The following is a 21,539-nucleotide window of genomic DNA, read 5'->3' as shown; positions in this document are numbered from 1 at the left end:
GAATATTCAGCCTTGCTCTCTTGACCAGTAGAGTAACTTGCATTTTGAAGTGTTTGTGCCCTGTGATTGGCTGAAATCGCACAGGCTACAGCAGTGCTTCTCAGTGTGTAATGGGGAAATTACAAGTGGGGCGCGACAAACAGGAGGACATTTTCAATTTCATACCAATCTTTTTTTTTTAACTCCGAGTGGTATGACAAAACAAGATGATTTTAATAGAAAATAAAGAACCCAACAATCATTTTGAAATGACATATTTGGTCAAATGTTTGTAGTATAAGCAAAAAATTAGAATAAAGCCAACATTTCCGAGCGAAACTAAATGTAATGTGGGAAAGAGTGGAACATTAAATAAACTTTCAATAGCTGAAATCAATTTCCTTTTTGTAAGCTTTTGGGCACCGATTGCTAACATTTTATGATTAGTTGTTTTTTTGGTTTATTATGAAAAAATTAATGTTTGTTCAATAAATTGAAAATATGTAATTTATCAGGATTATTTAGGGGCAATGGGCACAGGTGGGGCTTGCAAGTTCACCTTCATTCAAAGAATTCCCAAAGAACTTTGAGAACCACTGGGCTTGCAGATGTGCTTTAGTATCTGAGCTGTTATAAAGCTAAATGACTAAATATGACAGCTGATCCACTGCTTTCTCCCTAAACATATACTTTCCAAGTTTTGCTGTATTAGTTTGCTTTTTAAACTAAAATGTGATTTTTTTTTTTTGTTTCGTTCTGACAGAATCGCACTAGATATTTGGTATTAAGGAATAATATGATTTATATACTGTTTATATATTACATTTACCAGCACATTAAAACAACTATTGTAAAACAAAAAAAAAAAAAAAAAAAAAATTGCTAGTGTATAAAACAACAAAATAATTCAATTCAACAAAATATAGAGTCCATACTGAGAAAGAAAGAACCCAACAAGATCCACATGAACAAGCGTTTAGCGACAGTGGGAAGAAAAAACTCCCTCTTTTTTACAGGAAGAAATCTTCTAGCAGAACCAGGTTCAGAGGTGGCAGCCATCCGCTGTTCCAGACTAGTTGAGCCACGACCCACTAATTTTTTCCATCCGAGTGTTCCAGGCAAGTTGAGCCATGAACCATTGATCAGGAACCGCTAGCTCCAGCATCAAGACACCTGAAACTGAAAAGAGAGCGAGGAGAAGGCACAGACTGCAAGAAACATGATACACTCGTTCCTAGTGGTTAGGTTAACATTAAACGTCTTGCGGCTCCATGTTCTGAAATGATACCACTACAGAGGAGGTTTCGTCTTGTACTGGTCGCACGTAATGATATATGGGTTGGACATCAGTGTAATGGCGCGTTCACACCAGACAAGTCCAAAGCGTCAACAGCATCAGGTTTACATAGACAATATATGGTGGACACGCTTCTAGGGAGCGTCAGAGGTCCCGCTGCGCGTCCCGCGCTTCCTGTTCAGTGTGTTTTGAAGCTTTTGACATGCGTCTGGTGCCTCCAATGTGGCCGATGCTGGAGTTGGGATTGTTGAACTTTTGGGGCATATCACGGCATTTCAGCCAATCAGGAGCTTTCCCCACGTATTCAGAATAATGAAAAAAAACACTAACTGGAGGCGGGGACAGATGGACAGGCACTCTTCTGCTGGAATAGAGCGCCTGTAGTTGGTGTCCTGGTAGGAGATGCGAGTGCCTATGGTCGTCAAACTGGGCACGGGAGAGACGGAAGTAGCACTGAAAGTGACTCTTGTCCGAGCGCAGCTCTGGTGAAGCCGATGAACGGGAGTCGGAGGCGGCGTGTTCAGCAAGGAACTCCAAACTTTATTCTCCATTCAACCACACTTCTCTATAGCCTTCTGACATCACAGTGAGTCACACCAAAATACATCTGACTGGAAACACAGCCTTCTCAACACAATAATGTTCCCCACAATTTCACAGTCACTGGGTGAATAATGAACGTAACTGATCGCCACAATATCATCCATTGTATGAACACCACCGGCAACAGAGAAGCCCCTCCCCTTGACGCGCGCTTTTCCCAACTTAATTGGACGCGCGTACTTCAATTCAATGAGCACAAGCGTCCAACTACGGGTGTGTGGCATGATTTTGACGCCCAAAACGCATTTGGGGTGAACCTCCTATCAATGGTGTGAAGCAGTGTGAGCAGTATGATCGGTTATGCACAAAACTGCAAGATTAAAAAAAAGGTTTTTAATAAAGTGTCAACACAGCAACTTTACGATAACTCCAAATGGGTTTTCAGGCTTGAGCAGCAGACGATTTTTGGCTAATTTCCAAGCAAACCCTTTCAGACAAGGTAGAAGCCCTGAACCTGATCCGTTTGGCTGTTTTAATCCTTCAACCAAGACTGCTTGCCATTACTCATCTGATGCCCATTTCTACTCTAGCTGACGGCTCGCTCGCTACCAGCAGTGCATTCTGATGAACGCCTACAACCGCTTCTCAACCATCTCAGGTAACCAGCAGGATTCCTACCTTTAATGCCATTTTGACAAGAATTCAGAATTCATCTTTGGCACCAAAGAAGTTAAAAGGCTTGTATCTGGTATGAGGCAGGATTTATGTTATGGCCTTGTTTGTTTACTCATCATAATTCAAGTTACTTATGTTTTTAAGCAAGCGAGTATATTGTTTCAATAATTAAAGCTGGGTTGCGTCTTTGCTCCTGTTATACTTTTTTTTTATTTAAATGAATCACATTGAGTCTCAAAGTAATTAATTACTCCTCTGGCTTACTTTTATGGATGATGTGCTAAAATAAACAAAAGCTTAATTAGTTTGCTAAAATTGTACATGTAAAATAAAAAGCAATGTATTTATGTCTGGCTTTCCAAAAATATGTGTTAGGCAAGGCAGCAATTTACCTTTATATGATTAAAAAGTGCAAAAGATAACATTAAACAAAGTTTAAAAATCAACAATAAAAACATTTGATCAACAATAAACGGATTAAATCTGAGTTTTCAACAGTGAACTGCACTCATATGTTTTGTAGGTATTTTAATGATATACCCATGTAAATCTAAAGCTCACAGATTGTAAAAACAATAGCTCTAATGTTAGCTCGAGCCTTAGCTTTAAACTACAAAGTTGTGTTGTTTATACAAAATATGATAAATTATCCTGCTCATGACATTAAAATCATCCTATCTGTGACCAACTTTCTTGGTCTAGTTGTTACTTGTTGGTACATGAAGGAGTAACTTAGGGATACAACAAGTGAAAAGCATGAAGACGGAGGAAGCTTGTTTTTGTTTCTGGCATTAGAAGGTTGTTGGGATTAGCGGGTGGGATGCTCATCTTTATGGTAGGAGGAACTCATTGAAATATCTATCTTCTTTATCTTCCTGCAAAATCAAAAACCCATTATTTTTGTTTCTAATCCAACACTATTATTACACTAAAGCATTCTTCATTTTTGAGGCATTGTCCAGATGTTTTTTTTCTTTTTTTTTGTTTCTTTCTTCAGCCATGCATATGTGGGACAGGATTACAGCATTCAGAAAAATGTCGGGAAAATCTCCCTGGAACAAATCGATTCGGTGAGTTACCTTGACTTATTCTTGTTCGATTGTTTTATATAAATATATATTCTGGCCACTAGTGGTGAAATAAGTGATGCATCTTTGTGTCCATTTATTTTTGTTTAATCATTATGGTCTGGAATGATGTCATTAGGATCATTTAAATGAGGGTAATTTGAATTAAGGTGATCAAAACCTGATCAGATTCAGTAAATTATTGATCCCTTAGGGGAAATTGGGTGACATTAATGCTGCTCTCTTACATCTTTATATGACATATTAATAATTAAAAATGAGCAGTCAGAATAATCCATGTCAGTACAACTTTCAATTGTATCTTACTTATTATTTTTAATTACATTTTGATTTTTGACATACATTTTTGTTCAATTATAGTTTTCTTTTTTATTCGTATTTTTCTTTTATTCCTCACAGTACAAATATGTATTATTATATGTATTATTGCGTAAAAAATGCGTATGCATTTAAATGTATAAAATATTTTTTATAATTGTGAATCGCAATATCTGTCAGAAAAATTTCAATTATGTTTTTTGTCAAAATCGTGCAGCCCTATCATGTTTAACATCTGACTCCCTGCAGCTTTCAGGAAAGTCCTACCCACTCTGTATGCGGCATCTCCACCAGGCTCTTCGAGAAAACCATCATCTACGCCATGGAGGTCGTATGCAGTATGGCCTCTTCCTCAAAGGCATCGGCCTTTCTCTGGAGCAAGCTCTGCAGTTCTGGAGGTCAGAGTTCATCAGAGGCAAAGTGGATGCAGACAAGGTAATTTAATTTTTAAAATGTATTTTTTGTATGTAGTTATTTGTATTAATTTAACTCCATTGACATATGGGAACGTTTCTGTCCTAGTGGAATATATATTGAAAAATGATGCTGATGTCAGGCAGCTCCGTGACACAATGGCTCGCATCACTGCCTCTCAGTGCAGATAGATTGTGGGTTTAAGTCCCACACCAGCCCTGTTAACCACGATAAGCACCCAGAGTGAACTGGGATAAGCTTCACTGACCCCTGCCATGATACAGGATTGAGAGGTATAGAAGATGATTGCTTCACTAATCAGAAACCCACCTTAAGAATCTAAAAACTGCTATTGTGTCATAACAGTTTATATATGTCATAATAATATATGTCGTAATTAATTCTTCACTTTATTCACTCTTTTTGCCCGGTTTATCATTTGCCAGTTTGTAGGGGTATACGGTGCCCATACACCAAGATAGGACAGAAGGCCAGTATATCAGAGGGCCAACCCCCAATAACTCTTACAGGCAATTTTATGACACCAATGAACCTAAATGACATGTTTTTTATGTCATGCTATCACAATGGTTTAGCCTTTATTGCCTTTGCTTGGTAAATGGATCTGATTTATGTAACACTTTTATCATGACATGAATAGTTCCAGCGTGCTTTTTATTATCAGCTACATTCATCTAATCACACACACTGATGGCAACAGAGCGGCCTTGCAAAGCACTGTTGGGATCCCTTTAGGGTTCCAAAGCTATACCCATCAGTGTCTAGCCTCAGGCAGAACACTGATAGAGATATCCAAGCTCTCGATTAGAAGACAGACCCACTACCACCTGAGCCACTTTTTGTGTATTCATAATGCAGTCACTATTCCAAACAGTCTGCAAGTAACATTTCATTAATGCAGCAGGTTTCCTCTAGATCCTGGTTATGCACATTTTTTTGTTGGTTCAGGTATAGATCCTTTAAAGTTGCTCTTCCTTAAGGTGCATTCACAACGAACGCGACCGCAGCGCTGCAGTAGCTTCCATCGTCCCCTGATGTGTCGTTTGCACATAGTGGTGCTTTTTGGTCACTCCATCACTTCATCGCTCCAGTGACGCGATCACTAGGGAACAGTCTGCGTGTGTGTGTTTGAGCCGATGACATGGAAGAGAGAAAGAGAGAGAGGGTTGATCACTTCTTTTCCTTTTTGCTCCGCTTTTACGGTGTAAATGATCAACTTACGGCGATATTAAAGAATGAGTTCACTCAGAATGTGTTATGATCAGTAGTTACTGTGGTTTTCAAGAAGTTAACCGCTTTAATTTTTTCCCGATAAATTGAGGAAGCCGTACAGCCTCCGCTGCAGCCGTCTGCACTGTAGCGGGAGGTGCTGCAGCCTCCGCTGTACAGACAGTGAAGGATGAGGGATTTGTCACTTTAAGTTGCTTTAAAAGTTCAGATTTTTTAACTTTGAGCGACGGGGTCGCGCTCGACACGTCAGGTCGCTTTGGGGAGATAACTTGAGATCACGTCATTTACATTGATTTTAATGAAATTGCGTTGCTTCAGTCACTTCAGTCGCGTTCGGTGTGAAAGCACCGTTATGCATGTGGAGCACTGAAGCAGAAAATAAATGCACAAAGGTTAGTATCATTGACAGTTTCTGCAGCTCAGATGAATGTGTTGTTTCTTTATTGATTATCAAGTTAATAAAATATAGATCAACAAAGTGATCCGGATGTAATTACATGTTATATTAATGCTTAAATAGCTTAGCCTTGTTACTAGAAAATATTGCATTGAGTGTTATTATCAATGAAATAGGTCTGTACGGTTTTTCTCTACCATCTTTCCGGATTTTTAAATAGAACTGCTCCGAGGACAGATGACGAGAGTAGTATAATTTCAATGTGGTTTATTCACAAGCAAAGTTTAGTAGACTAAGGAAAAAACCCAGGTGGCCAGAGGAAGATGTCTGTATTTTTCCATATCTGTGTGTGTCTCTCTGTGTTTCTTCATGGGTGGACCCTGTTTTTTTACACTGTACACACGAGAGACTGGTACAGATGCGATCTAGCCATATATATATAACAGTGCAGTCTAGCTCTCCTCTGCTCCTGACCTTGAGGTCATGAAAACAGTTCACAGTTGTGTGTGTTCAAACCAAAGCAACAGATTGTCAGGGCCTACCAGACAGACATTAAAAAATACAGAAATCAACCTTTAATTCCCATTTTGACACAATTTAACCATCTCAACCCAATGCACACTGATATGCAAAGAAATGACTCATCAATGCTGTATTGACTGTTTTTAGGTTTAACAAAGTATTGTGATGAGCAAATTAGAAGTGTGCCAATATATTGATTATTAGATTAATCGCGATTCAACACGTGACGACGTTGATACATCTGTTTGGCTACTTTAATTAATGGATACAGACACATATGCCTTGTTTAAAAGTATGAAATAGTCACAAAGTGAGGAAAAAAGAAACGTTGAATGGGTCGGGATGCATCAAAAATTGTGATAATTGTTATTATCGTAATAATTGTTGATTAATCGAATCGTAGCCCACGGAGTCGGAAACGAATCGCAAGCCTCCTTAGATGCCACACCCCTAGAGCTAATGGATTATTAATTTTAAACAGACGGCACAAGTAAATGTATTCAAACTGTTCTTTAGTATTCCAATTGTTCTTAAGATATTCAGTTGCAGTAGTAGATTTTCATGCTTGGTAGTTTGTTACAATTTTAGATCATTTTTTTTGGAATTTGGTACCTATTGGTTACTGGGCTGCAAAGAAACAAAAAAAAAGTTTTAAAAAAAAAACATTTTATTTTTATGAATGTTCCGATAATTTTTGTAAAATTGTCACTTTTGTTTTTGACCTTACACTTTTACTGGTTTATTTACTGACCGAATAATTGTTTCATTTTTTTTCATAGTATGTATTTTGTTATTAAAGTACTGACATACACAGAGAACAAACAGTACAGTGTATGAATATATGCATATAAACACAAAGCAGGGTTGCTTTGTGTTGTCTATGAACTATGATCAGCAGTAGTATCTTGTGCTTAATGCTTTCCTGCTAATGCTGCTACTAGGTAGCAATGAGAAACACTAGGGATGTAACGATTCACTCAACTCCCGATACAGTTCGATTCACGATACTGGGTTCACGATACGATTCTCTCACGATTTATTTTACAAAATGGAACTGTAGACAAAAATACTGTTATTATTTTCCTTTTATATTTCATTGTCAAAAGAATCCCTTGATAAACAATTCAAAACAATGCAATTTAACTAAAAATAAATCTTGAATGAAATAAATAAAGGAATAATACAAATGAAAGTGAAGCCTATTAATTTAAATTCTGGTTCTATAATAAACAATGCAAAACTGCAAAATAGTTCTTTTTCTTTTAAAAGTGTAACTGAAAATGTATTTAGTGCCTTAACAATTGGACTTAAAAAACAAAAACAAACCGTGATTACACTGATTTACGTCATATTTGTTTGGACCAGCAGAGGGCGCTGGTAACACAGTGGTCGGTTGGCATGCAGATATCTTGCAGTGAAGAAGAAATGCTATGCTAGCAGACAGACCTAATAGAAAAACGTGACTTTTACAGATATTCAAGTAATATTATAGATATTCTTTCGGTGCTTAAGGGGTAATGAATCATTTATTAACATATTTAAGAGTAGATGGCGGCCAGAAAGAAAGTATTAGCAGACTCCGCCCGCCGCCTACACTTGTGGATAGCGCCCTCTGCTGGTTAAAAAAAGTACTGCGATTCAATTTTCAGAAAATCGATAATATCAACCGTGATACCTATGAATCGATTTTTAACTGCCTTACGATTAATCGTTACATCCCTAAGAAACACACATTTATTAATTCTAACACTAACCGGGCTTAACTACACAATGGTAGAATACGTTGTCTTGTTTTTGGAAAGCAACTTGTCATTCATGTGCGGCATATTTAACTGTTGCATGCCTGGACAGCTTTGTACATTTTGTGGGGAACAATAGTAACATTTGCTTTGAATACAAGACCAAACTGCATGAATTCCGAGCAACCAGGTGCTAGCAGAGCCTTCATTGTTTGTCTGTGCTACTCCTGTGTGGTGTCCCATATCTGAATTTGCTTGGTTCCTGCGTCTGAGCTCCCAAAGAGAGCTTGGAGATCTTTGCACCAAACCTTGCTTTTTGTTCTTCAGCAGTGAGTTGCTGACTAGATCACTGCTCCCACAGTGATGTATGGGCTGTGATGAAAATCTGTACTTTGTGGCAAGCTGCACAAAGCCTGCTCATTAGTGTGCGATGGGAGGCAGTGATGCCGAAAGGGAAGCCTGGAGCAAGAGGCGATGCAATAATAGACAAAATGCAGAGAAGGAATGGATGAAATAAACTCCATATATACAGCTTTCTTGGTATCAAAGTTGATCCATTCGTTTGAAGTAGTGTCTGTTTCTGCCTCATGTTGGTATCCCCATGTCCTTGTGCTATCTCCCTCAAGGACAGTGTTAAAAGATATCTAGCATAGACAACATGTTTTCTCTAATTGTGTGTACTGAGTTCATTTTTTGGGCAGGGCAGTTCAACTGAGAGGCAATAGATAAAAATCACAGGTTTAAATGTTACATTTATAGTTAATAGTTTTCTTTCTTTTGGTTACGTATCTTTCAAAACTTGGAGGAGCTTGCAGCACTTCGAAGACCCTCGTTTTTTTATTGTTTGACGGAGTGAAAGGGCCTCTTGTGTAGATTATAAAGGGTAGTGCTTTAAGAGCATATCTCAATAGAGGGATTATAGCTTTCTGTGCATCAGTCGCTATGGACAAAACCAAAGATGCTATGCCAGGTTTATACACACTCACCCACACACGTAATCCTTTTGATTGTGGTTTTCTCTGTTGCTATTGGAGCAGGTGTCCTACAGTGGAATGACTACCTACGATTTGCATTAGAAGTTAGGCCTCTTCAAATCTTTTGTGCATGCGTTTATTCTCGTCTCAATTTGCTCGTTGCAGAGGTCAGTTGCGGTGGGAATGCACACCGGATTATGTGAAGTGTAGGAAGATGATGGAAAGGTTAATTATACGATCATAAAACACAGAAAAGCTGCATCCGTGGGATAAAGTCAGAACAAGCTTGAAAGATCTGTAGAGTTTCAAGAAATAAAATAAAATAAAATAAGGGCATCTCCTCATTCTTATTTATACATATTTATATATTTAAAATTAAATGTATGAATAGACCGCTTAGATATGTGTACAAAATTTTTGTTTTAATAAAAATGGCTTTTGATTTTATGTCATTGGTGCACATTAAAATCTAATAATCTTTTATTATGTAGTAAATTTACTTTTCACTACTTTGAATTTTCTGTGTGTTTGAATTATTCCACATAATACATGTCAAAACACTTTAGTGCCTGTGGAGTTTCAGACTGGTAATAAAGTAAGAGAGTCTCAAAGAATGGCATACAGCTTTACATAATTAATATTTGATTTATCTTTCTTCAGGACGATTTAATGACTCTCTGAATTGTCTGTGCTGTGAGTCACATTAGCAAGTGAAAGGGTTTTTATTGCATTGTTAATGTATTGGAATGGGTGGCAACATGGTAGTATTTGTCACAGGGCTATGTGTACTTTTATTGTAATGTTTCCTTTGACTTTCATGGAAAAGTAACTTTAGTTGGATGAAAGGTTTTATGAGCATCTCTGGGATCTGCTGCTTACTTGTTTATGTGTACACTGTCCCTTGATTGTGCTTCCAGGTTTTCAGTTTGCTTATATCCATTTTTTTGAGTGACTAAATTGATTTATTTTTACAACAAACGAGTAGAAAGCTTGAAATGCCTTGTCAGTTCTCAACGATACCTATCTTAAGAGGCAAAAATCGTTGCTCCTGTGAAATGTTTTCAACTGCCTAGTAAATGTTTAGTTGAACATTGTACAAATGAGAAGTAGGGTCATCAGCACTAATTAAAGGTTAGAGGTTTACTATTTATCTCATTGTATCTATTTTTGGGAAATATTTGTCTCCAGATGAACATTTTAAGCCAAATGTGTTGTAGTATTGATTAAAAAAATTAGGAAGCGTAGAGTAGGTTTGACTCGAGCCAAAGTGGGGGCTTGTCTAGACTCTTTGGCAGGGTCGTTTAAAACGCAATGTTAGCTTGTACCTTTGCTGTAAACTAGAGGCTAATTTCAAATTGCATCAATAACAATTCACTGTAGAGCTGTGCTGTTGAATACAAAAAAATAATGAATTCTCCCGCTCATGACATTATTGAAATCATCTTACCTGTGACCTACTGCCATGAACGTTGTACAAATTAGAAGAAAGGTCATCAGCACCAGTTAAAGGTTAGAGGTATACTATTTGTTTCATTTAATCTATGGGTGGGAAAGTTTGGCACCAGATTAACATTTCTACCTGAATTTATTTTAGTATTGATTTACAAAATGAGGAAGCATAGAGCGAGTTTGACTCAAACCAAAGTGGGGGCTTGTCCTGACTCCTGGGTAGGGTCAATCAAAACTTAAAGGTCCAGTGTTATGCTATTATTCACACAGCATGTGTTCTAAGAACCGCAACAATATAGCATTTGAAGTTTATTTTCCCAAACTCTTTTTTGAAGTTTTAGCCCTCTGAAAAGTCATGTTAATGATGTTCCTGAAAACAGGCTGTTTTGGTGCCTTCATGCATTTACATGAGTGGGCGTGTCTATAGACGCAGACATCATGCCTCTCTCTTGGAGAGGCTGATCACCATAGCGATTCTCTTTTGTTATCCACACACACTTGTTTTCAGCCAAAAAACTGCACATTACAGTAAAACGCATGGCTATTTAAGCGGCTATTGTGATTGTGAGTCTGACAAACGCTGCTCCACTGTGTGTTTGTGTGTGTCAGCAGCAGCACTGGAGTAAACTGTCATCTGAATCAGCTGTTTCAAACACTCACCGGAGTGTTGATGCTAAGTAACTTTCTTGTCATCCTCACCTCTTATAACCACAGTAATAGTCCGTTTAAGGTGATAATCATTGTTTTGTCCAACTGCGGCATTGCATTGGTTCACAAACACATCAGATCACGTCAAAGGCAATACAAGGCAATATGACGGCTACTAAAAATGAAACTGGCTGTGAGCACTTACTCTGCATTTCGGATTATCTATATACTGGATAATCTATATACTGAATGTGAATATATTATCTGTGGATAAAGGAACTAGTGGTTGTAATTGTAGTTTCTCTGATTCTAATCTCCTTGGTTGTGGGGGATTTTGATCATAATACTGGCATCTGTTTGTCTCGAGAGACAATAGGTTATTGCGCTAGGGTGTTTGTCAGTTTATAATGGTGCAACGCCTGCTATGGCTGTATAAGCCAATTCTGGAAAGGCACGCCTTATTGCAGTTGTTGCATACAAATGACACATTAGGTGGGTGATTCAATGCTGGTGTTAGTGTTCTTTTTCTGCATTCTCGCTTCTCCTCCCACTGCTGTACTCTCTTCTGGTCACTCTGCCGTATGGCCGCCTTCACTAGCTGCCTCCATTTTCCCCGGTCAGTGGAAGAGGCTTCCCAGTTTGAAGGGTTGATGTCACTGGCCTTCAGATCTCGCATGCAGACATCTATGTAGTGAAGGACAGGTCTTCCAACAGCCCTGGTTCCAGAAGCAAAGATGTCTTTTGGAATACGGGTGTCATCCATTCGGCTGACATGACCAAGCCACCTGAGTTGTCATCGTGTGAGAAGAGCAAAGATTGTCATAATTTCTGTTTTCTTGAGGTCATCCTTAGTTGAAATGTGATCCTGCCATTTAGTTCCCAGAATCCATCTCAGCCAGCGTAGATGGAAAGAGTTCAAACAGTGCTCTTGGTGTGCATATGAAGTTCATGACTTGCTTCCATAAAGTAGATTACTGAGAACACAGGCTTGGTAGATTTTCATCTTTGTATTGATGGTTAGGAGTGTGTTCTGTTCTTCCAAGTACGCTTAGAGAGCCTAGCCATCATTGTTGATGCCTTGCCAATGTGGATGTTAAGCTCAGCATCAAGAGAGAGATTGCTGGTTAAGGTAAGCCAACATAGGTAAAATTCTCAACAACTTGTAGGGTGTCAATCCAATGGAGATCCTTGGAATGCTGCGTACATATTGTCCCATGATGTTTGTTTTCTTGAGGCTAATAGTCAAGCCAAAGTCTTTGCATGCTTTGCAAAAGCAGTTGATCAGCCTCTGGAGTGCTTCCTCTGATGGTGAAGACAGAGAAGCATCATCTCTGAAGAGCATCTTTCTGATCAGGACTTTTCACACTTCTTTAAAATGCAGAGAACACATTTCGTGTATGTAGCTTTACATACATGAAAATAAAGTATAACGTACTGTAGGGGTGTGACGATAGACTCAGCTCACGAGACGAGACACGATATTGGGTTCACGAGAACGAGACAAGATTTTAAGAAAACTACAATGACAAAATATATGACTGGACCAACAGACTTTTATTTAACCGAGTTGCACATGCATTTTGAACTGTTTTTTGATAACTCTTTACATGCATGATGTAAGCATGAGCTTTTAATACACTTCTTCCACAAATTGAAACTAAAACTAACATTAAGTTAAAATAAAATAAATGAAATAATGTATTTCTTTCTTTTTTTCAAGTGCAAACAATATTATGTGCAAAACCAATTCAAAGTTGTACTCTGTCAACACAGAGTGCAAACAGAGCCTGACCAAGTATGTCTTTAACACAGCCATGTTCTTTTAACTGTTAGTAAGCTACTTTTTCCACAAATTGAAACTAGAACTAAAATTTACTCCTCCTCCTCTTCTTCTTTCTCTTCTGCTTTAGGCTCTGGCAGGCTAGACGTAGCAAAAGCGCATTACTCCCCCCACAGGTCACACACATAAGTTTGGATAGCTCACAAATAAAAAAAAAAAAAATAGAACAAAAAATAAATAAATAAATTTCGCGAGAAAATATTTTTAATGCGACGAGAAATCTCATCGAGTTTATTCTCGTGAGATCTCGTGTCACAAGATCTCATCACACTTCTAGCGTACTGTATATTCTATATTAAACTAGGATTGTCAGGAGGAGAAGTTTCCCCATTATGACCAAATATTGGGGGAAAAATCCAACTCGCCCATTTGGAGCAGACTTTTTACAATATGTGGAATAACAAGGGAGGGAGGAAACACAACTTTTTCAACTTTGGCCCTCTGCATGAGGCTAAAGGAATATACATCACTATAGCAAAACCATTATAAAGTGATTTTTTTCATAGTACTGGCCCTTTATTGTTGTGTTTGATTAAACTCCCAGGCTACTGTAGCTAGTGTATCGGTGAGAATACTCGCATCACAGAGCAATTCTGTCGTAAGGGTGTGCATTTCGACTTTTACTGATGAATGCATGGATGGTCACTGAAAACTGAGTGGGGTGATTTATAGAAAACTTATAATTTAGTGACACGGCACATTTTTACATTTTTTGGAGGGAAAAGCAGTAAGAAATATGTTCCTGTTTCCAGCGTGAGTAATTCAGCTCTCTGGCATGCGGACAACATATTTACAGCAGGCTCTTTCTAATAGCTCTATAATTCATAGGCGGAAAACATCCTGTCAAATGTGACGTGATGTATGCCAATGTTTGATTTCACCCCAGCCTTGTCCTGCTTACACTGGCATCCTAACTAATGCACACTCTTCCTCCTTCTCCACGTCTTCCTCTGCAGTTCGACAAAGCATATGCCTACAGCATCCGCCACATGTTTGGCAAAGAAGGCAAGCGAACAGACTACACCCCCTACAATTGCATGAAGGTGATTTTATCAAACCCACCTAGCCAAGGCGACTATCATGGTAAGTCAGCGTCTGTTAAAAGAAACATTACCCATCTGATTACCAATAAATATTGTCCTCAGGTTAAAAGTAGAAGCACAGTATTGTTTTTTTTTTTTTACTTGCTTCTTTCAAATGTTTGGTTGAAATTGCTTCATATTGGTATGTCAGAACTAAAACATCTTCCTTTATATTGGCAGGATGTCCATTTCGTCACAGTGACCCAGAGCTGTTGAAGCAGAAGCTTCAATTTTACAAAGTGTCTCCCAGTGGAATCAATCAGGTTGGTGACTTCCTGTCCAAATTTGGCCTGAACAGCCCTCGAGCAAGGCAATATCTGTCTCAGCCAAGGACGCTTTGTGCATTACCTTTTTTTTGCTATCAATATCAAAGCAGCCAAGGACTTATATCGCTCTTAAATTCTCAGGAGATGTGATGTTAAAAAAGTTAACACATATACCTGTCACAAAGTTGGCAAACTAATTTTTATGCTAAAAGAACTGTCAAATATTATAAGAAATCTGTAGTTTAATAGATTTTTTTTCGTGTGTTGAGTCCTTAGTTATATGGACCAGTTGAATAAGAATAGTAGAAATAGTAGAGCAAAGGCCTAATCAGCCTGTCACGATTATGCACATGCATTGTCAGTGATTCTGTAGAAAATGTGTCTACAGCATGTATGCAGTCAATGTAAAATCATAGTTGTATAATGCTGTATTTTACAATTTCACATTTGACAAGCTATTGTGAGGACTATGACAAGTTATTCACAGACAAACAGGGGGGTTATAACTTTAGAGAGAAACTAAACTTGAAACAATGTTAAGCTCAGACCAATTTCAAAATTATGTGTATTTCCATTTATGGGGTGATTTTGTTGAACGGCCTTGATGAAACGATTAAACCTAGTATGAATATAATGCAGTTTAAAAAAACGTATGAAAGATATATCTTTGAAAATTAGAGAAATGATGGAGAATGTAAATCTCAGATGTTGATGGCGCCTGTTCATTTTGGGTTTTTTTTTGTTATGTTTTGTTGCTTGTTTGTTTTTTTGGTTCCGTTTTTCTTAATTGCTCAATTGGAGTATTTATTTGTATTGTCCATTTATTTTTATTAGATTTTGCATTTGTTAAAGGTGAGGAATGGGGATAGGACTTGTTAAGCCTCGGTTTCTTCCGATCCCTTGTCGAACGGGTCAAAGGTGTATTATATTTCAATTGAATTTTTTTTAATTTTTTTACATTATAGAGATTTCTGTTGAGATTGGTTAATTAATTTTCATCTTTTTTTTTTATTCGCTCATTCGAAATGAATCAATAAAAGATTGTATGTGTAATTTTTTGGCTATAGTTACTTTTCTAGTATTTCTTTTTTTCTATTGAAGGATTGAATAACAGCATGACAAGAAATCAAATACAAACCATAGATATTTTTTTTATCAGTTTTTTTTTTTTAAATCCAGTTTTTCAGTGTCGTGTAAATGAAGCACAAGCACTGAATCTAGTAATAAAAATCCCTAATGATTATCACACAATGTCGGCATAAAACTTAGAATTTTTTGTGAATGAAACTCATTAAAAGTCTGTTACAAGCGTTTGTTTTTTGTACTGTATATTTCAGTTTCCACGTGTGCACGAGTTGTTCTGCCGAGCAGACCAAAATCAAAATGCAATGTCTGTAGAATGCTGCGCGCGTGCGCGCGTGTGTGTGTGTGTATAGCTCATCACTGTAAGCAACTGAGCTCACCACTGGCAGCAGTACGCTGGAGGCAGCGTTCAGGAATCTGGGGAATAATGAGCAAGGAAAATGAAGATGGATTCCTCCGAGCAGCCGGTTGGAGCAAACACCTTGGATTTGTTTATATATTTATCTACTGTATCTAAGCAAGTCGAGCCCTTTCAATCACATTCATGCAATCATACAGGGATTTCACTATGAGGAGGATTTCCTTACATGACCCAGTAAAAAGTACGACCGTGCATACTCTACTGGCCCTTTAGAGAGCTTTGAGAGGGATGAGGGAAAAAGTAGAGCCCAAATGAAGATGTACAAGAATACTGAAATGTCTAATCGTAGCCTGTAGTTACTGTGCAAAGAGCTGACTCGGAGCATGAATATTTAAAGCAGCCAAAGGAAGCACGCAGCTTGTTTTTACAGCCGCTGCAAAGAACTCCTGAAGGATGTATTGTCGGCTGTCATTATAATTAATGGGGTATGTGTGGTGTGCTTAATTGACCAACAGCCAATTAAACCAATTTTGACTGAAGTACCTCAGCAGCAGCACATTGTTGACAGAATCCTCCACAAAATGAAAAGTGTGTCTAACCTGAAGCAGCTAAAGCCTTATTTTTGACCTTTTGCTCTTTTGTTGCAGATCCTTGAGCTGGTTAAAGGAATGCACTACCAGCTGGCATGCCAGAAGTACTTTGAACTCACACACAATGTAAGTGGACATTCACTGGTGTCACACAAAGGGTTTGGGGCCTTATATTCCCTGCCAGTGTTGTAGTTGAGTCACCATAGCTCGAGTCTTGAGTCGCTAAAAAAAAAAAAATCCTAGTCAGATCCTCTTCATCTAGAATTACCTGACACTTTATTTATTTATTATCATGTATTTACTCACGTAATGTTGCGTAACCTTTCTGTTTAAAGATGCACTTTTGTGATGTAAAAAACACACCATTCAACTAAACACCATGGAACCATTGTTTGAGTAAATTTAGAGTTATTTCGCAGCTAGCTTACGACAACCCTATCTACAGTCAAAGAAGCGTCAGCATCTATTCACTTCTCTGGGTGCATCATGGACAGATGTCTGTTGAAATTTGATGACCCCGCCTCGTCTTCACTTATTCTGTGACTCAACAAGCATGTTGCCCTGCGTTTTCCAACGCAGGGCAAGATGTATGGACACCCATATTTTTTCCATTAATTAAATGCACAATCCAGATCCAATCCAGATGAAACTTGGTTGGGTAATTCACATAACTGAGTCAAATGATGAGTGATTTTTTTTTTAGATGAGAGAGAGAGAGATGTAGTGATTTTTTTTTTTTTTTTTTTTAATACAAATTTTTCAAACTGATCTAGAATGTAATCAAATCTTCCATGACCTAAAGTCTATCTTTGGTTAACATTTTGTCAAAATCCAGAAATTACTTTTGATGCAATCCCGCTGACAAAGCAATTAACCAGTTAATTGGTGGAAGTAATTATTTTATTTAAGGAAATTATTCTAAATGTAAGGTCACGTAGCCTGATTGTAAGACATGCGATACACTTTGTTTTCACACTTGACATTTACACGTCTTTATTACTGTTCCACTCAAACATAGCCTCAGGTGTGTTCTATGGTTTGGTTCATGTTGACATTCACACAAACACCTGCCTCACAGATACAGTTGTAACCCAAGACGACACTGAGTCTTATTGGGTTGTGTGAATCCTTTCTGGGGCATTAGTTTGCTCACCATTCTTCCACAAACATTAATTCAGCGATTGATTTGAAAGCGTGTTTTGCATTCATGTGTAAAATGACTTCATGCCTGGCAGGACAATGTGTACACGGGTCTGCTTCCTATGCGAGCTGATAAAAGCAATGATTTCCACACAGCGTGCTGAGTGACAGAGTTCCCACTCCCCTTTAGGAGGCCAAGAATCTCATTAGGTCCTGAAGTGCTTGGAATTGATCAACAGGCCTTTTTAACAACCCCTGCAGAGCCTTTACATTACTAGAGTAGGAAGTAATTAAATCCTTCTCAGACTGACCTTTAACCACTTATTTGGTTTGTTTACTGTCTTTAAGATGTCCAACAGGTCCAAACAGAAAATAATTATGGGTTGTTTGCAAACACATACTGGTTTCCTATGAAGTTTTATTTAGACCTATAAACCAGCGGTTCTCAACCAAATGCCTTTAAGAAACTAATAATAATACATTGGATTTTATATAGTGCTTTTTCATTGACACTCAAAGTGCTTTACATTGATGTGCATTGATGTACATCCCGTTAAATCTTGGAAGCTAAGCAGGTCTGAGCCTGGCTAGTAGTTGGATGGGAGACCACTGGTGCCACAGTGGGGGACAGTCACCCCAGTGGTATCTGTCATTGTGTCCTTGGGCAAGGCACTTCACCCACATTACCTAGTATGAATGTAGTGTGTGAGTGAATGTTGGTGGTGGTCGGAGGGGCCGATGGCGCACTATGGCAGCCTCGCTTCCGTCAGTCTGCCCCAGGGCAGCTGTGGCTACAATCGTAGTTTACCACCACTAAGTGTGGAGTGAAAGAATAATCTCTCAATTCTGTAAAGCGACTTTGAGTGTCTATGAGAAAGCGCTATATAAAATTGATGCATTGTTATTATTATTATTATTATTATTATTATTATTATTGTAGCCACAGCTGCCATAGTGCGCCATCGGTATTTCCGACCAACACTCACTCACACACCACATTCGTACTAGTTAATGTGGTTAAAGTGCCTTGCTCAACGATGCAAAGACAATGGCTTAGCTGGAGCGGGATTTGAACATCCAACCCTTTGGTTATTGGGTGACTCACTCTACCACTGAGCATTACTCCCATTTCATTGCTTTTTCTGCACATTTTTTTTCCACTTTCAAGCCATTTTCAGCACTTATAAAACCTTTCCACCACTTTTCCCACCTAATGTTGACCCATTATTGTAATTTTAAACCTCTTCTCACCATATTACATGGTTAATTTAACTAGGGATCGACCGATATGGGTTTTTAGAGCCGATGCCGACTGCCATTTTTCTTGAGCCGATATTTGGAGCCAATAGTGCTTTTGCTCCCTCAATTTACGTCATAAAAATTACGCAATGATGATAACAAATGGTATAACTCTCAATTTAAAAAAAAAAAGGAATATTTATTGAAATTAACAAAGGTGAGGTAGAACAACACCTAGTAAAAAACATATTTTACAAATAATAAAAATAGGGGATATAGAAGTGCCTTGCCCAAGGACACAAGTAAAAAATAGTGACATCTTTTGAAATATTATGAAAGAGAAATGTTCGTCATTGTCCTGAAAATAGCTTTGACAGAAATTGGCCTGAATGAAGATATATATTTATTAACAGGATTATTGAGTATAAATATATATAATTATAGTATTAAACACAAAAAGAAACCATGAATAATAGTCCATTCCAACACAACCCCAGAACACATAAATTAGCAGAGGAAAATAACGTGATGTCAGATGCGCATTAAGCAACAAACGGTTCAAGTTTCTGTTCTAAATTGCGTTAACATTAACAGGAATAAATATTCAAACAAGTAGTAAACTGCTTCTCAAAGTTTTAAAAAACTCTCCTTCTCAGCGCAGCACTGAGTGAGAAGCAGAGAGAGAGAGAAACACACACACAGACATGCCAAACCTCCAGCCAGCTGCTCGTTAAATACGACTGCGACGACAACAACACGTGGAACAATGGAATAACGCCAAGTTAAACAGTTAAAAGATGCTTTGAAAGTTGAAAACTTGCCATTGCGGTTGAAGAGCTTGCTTTACGCTCTACACTCTCCAGCAATGGAGCAGCCTGTAGCAGCCGCTCTGTTGATAACGTAGATCAGCGAACGCAGCAGCGAGCATCAGCCGATGCCGATACACGTTAAACATGCAAAAATCGGACGATCACTGACTTTAACCACATTCAGGATTTGTCAAGCCCCTTATTTGCCAATTTAACCTAATAGTTCCAATATTGACACTTTAAACCCTTTTTACCACTTTTTCTGTCCGTTTTTTAGCCACCCTAATTTGCAACTTTTAACAAATTTCTTTGATTTTTAAACTCCCATTTCACCACAGTTTCCACCATTCTTGGTCACTTTTAACCCATTTTATTTTGGATCAAAATAAGGATTTACATCTTTAAGATGACTTTATACTATGGTGCAAATAATATTAAACTTCCTGGATAACAGTGGATATTATTCAGATAGATAAATAAATGTGGTTATCACAGATTTACAGAACAATGGACCATCATTTTGCTGACCTTATGGATGGGCCCCAAAAAGCACTCCCCTTTATTCTTACATTTATACAGTGGGGTTCCCAGGTCTCTGGCACTTTTATTTTGGTGGTTGCGAGCTGAAAAGGTTGAGAACCACTGCTATAAACAATAATCATACACATTATAATTATTCTTGCAGTATGGGTTTAAAATGTTTTTTCATGGAGACAAGAGCAGATGGACTGTATATGTGGATTCATTAGTTTCTATGTGATGTTCCCTGATATCTCTCCACTGTGCACTGATGGTATAATAGCTCTAACTTCAAGTGCTAATTTAGCTATGAAAGCCCTCATCAGTTGGTAATTTGTTTACTTTGTATATTAGCAAAGAGCTCCACAGCATTCCCAGAGCAAAGAGAGATGCTGAGTGATCAGATGGTCCAGGCTTCCTCCTCCTGACGTTCCCCTCCTTTGTGTTCTCATACTCTGAGCAGATTGAAGACACCACATTCTCCCTAAATCATCCCAACCAATACTTCTTGGAGAGCCAGAAAGTTTTTGGTGGCGGCAGGGATCTAAAGCGAGAGATGGACGCCACCCAAAAGGCAAAGGAGAACTCGGTTGTTAAAGCGTCCAACGTAAAGCAAGAGCTGCCAACCAATGGTCCTGAGAATGTGGCTGAGATGGAAGACCTGGACTCCATCTTTCAAGAGCCCTGATCTTCTGACTTTGATTTTTTAAATGTGGTTCTGGAAGTTGAGTGTAGTTCATGGTCTAATGTAATCTGATCTGATAAATTTGATAATAAATTCTACTTGCATTGTTTATACTTGGGTTGGTTTTGATTCAAACTGATTTCTGTGTTAAGGTTTTGTTAATTCAGGTTTTGTTTTTTTTCGACTGTCAACTGCCAGTGTTCCTCAGAGGTGATGGCTTTGATGTATCCCATTCCCCTATGAGTTCTCTCATAAGGAATGCACCAAAGCAACTTCTGATAGCTTTCATGTGTCCTTATGAGACCCCTGTTGCCTGATGTTCTTCTAGGCCACGGCCAGAAAGGACTCATAAGGAGACAAGAAATGCTTTGATGCTTTTCTTATGAGAGAACTCTAGGGATACATCAAAGCAATCACCTCTGAGGAAGACTGGCCGTTGACAGACAAAACATGTCGAGATAAAATTTCCTGGAAAAAAAAAACTGAATAAACAATAATAAATACACGAAACCCTGACAAATATTTAAAAAAGAAGACAAAATTAACGTGCTTTTAATTAAAACAGATTTCTATTGTTTTGCACCTCCATGCTTAAATGGAGCTGCTGTAGGTAGAAACATTGTGTTGATAG

General features: G+C 38.1%; 1 protein-coding gene across 1 annotated transcript in view; it reads left to right on the top strand.

The window, feature by feature from the left end:
- prim2 (DNA primase subunit 2) overlaps positions 1–21,017 on the top strand; it is a 34,200-nt gene extending 13,183 nt beyond the window's left edge. Inside the window, exons 8-14 of the mRNA XM_028468998.1 lie at positions 2,410–2,477; positions 3,492–3,564; positions 4,150–4,335; positions 14,091–14,217; positions 14,397–14,479; positions 16,574–16,642; positions 20,687–21,017. Coding sequence (XP_028324799.1) covers positions 2,410–2,477; positions 3,492–3,564; positions 4,150–4,335; positions 14,091–14,217; positions 14,397–14,479; positions 16,574–16,642; positions 20,687–20,911 — 831 coding nt within the window. The 3' untranslated portion in view covers positions 20,912–21,017. The remainder of the gene's footprint in view (positions 1–2,409; positions 2,478–3,491; positions 3,565–4,149; positions 4,336–14,090; positions 14,218–14,396; positions 14,480–16,573; positions 16,643–20,686) is intronic.
- The last annotated feature ends 522 nt before the right edge of the window (positions 21,018–21,539 follow it).

This window comes from Gouania willdenowi, chromosome 15 (assembly GCF_900634775.1).
Source record: "Gouania willdenowi chromosome 15, fGouWil2.1, whole genome shotgun sequence".
Lineage (NCBI taxonomy): Eukaryota > Metazoa > Chordata > Actinopteri > Blenniiformes > Gobiesocidae > Gouania > Gouania willdenowi.
Note: the sequence above shows the minus strand (reverse complement) of the source record. Positions and strands in the feature narration are given on the sequence as shown.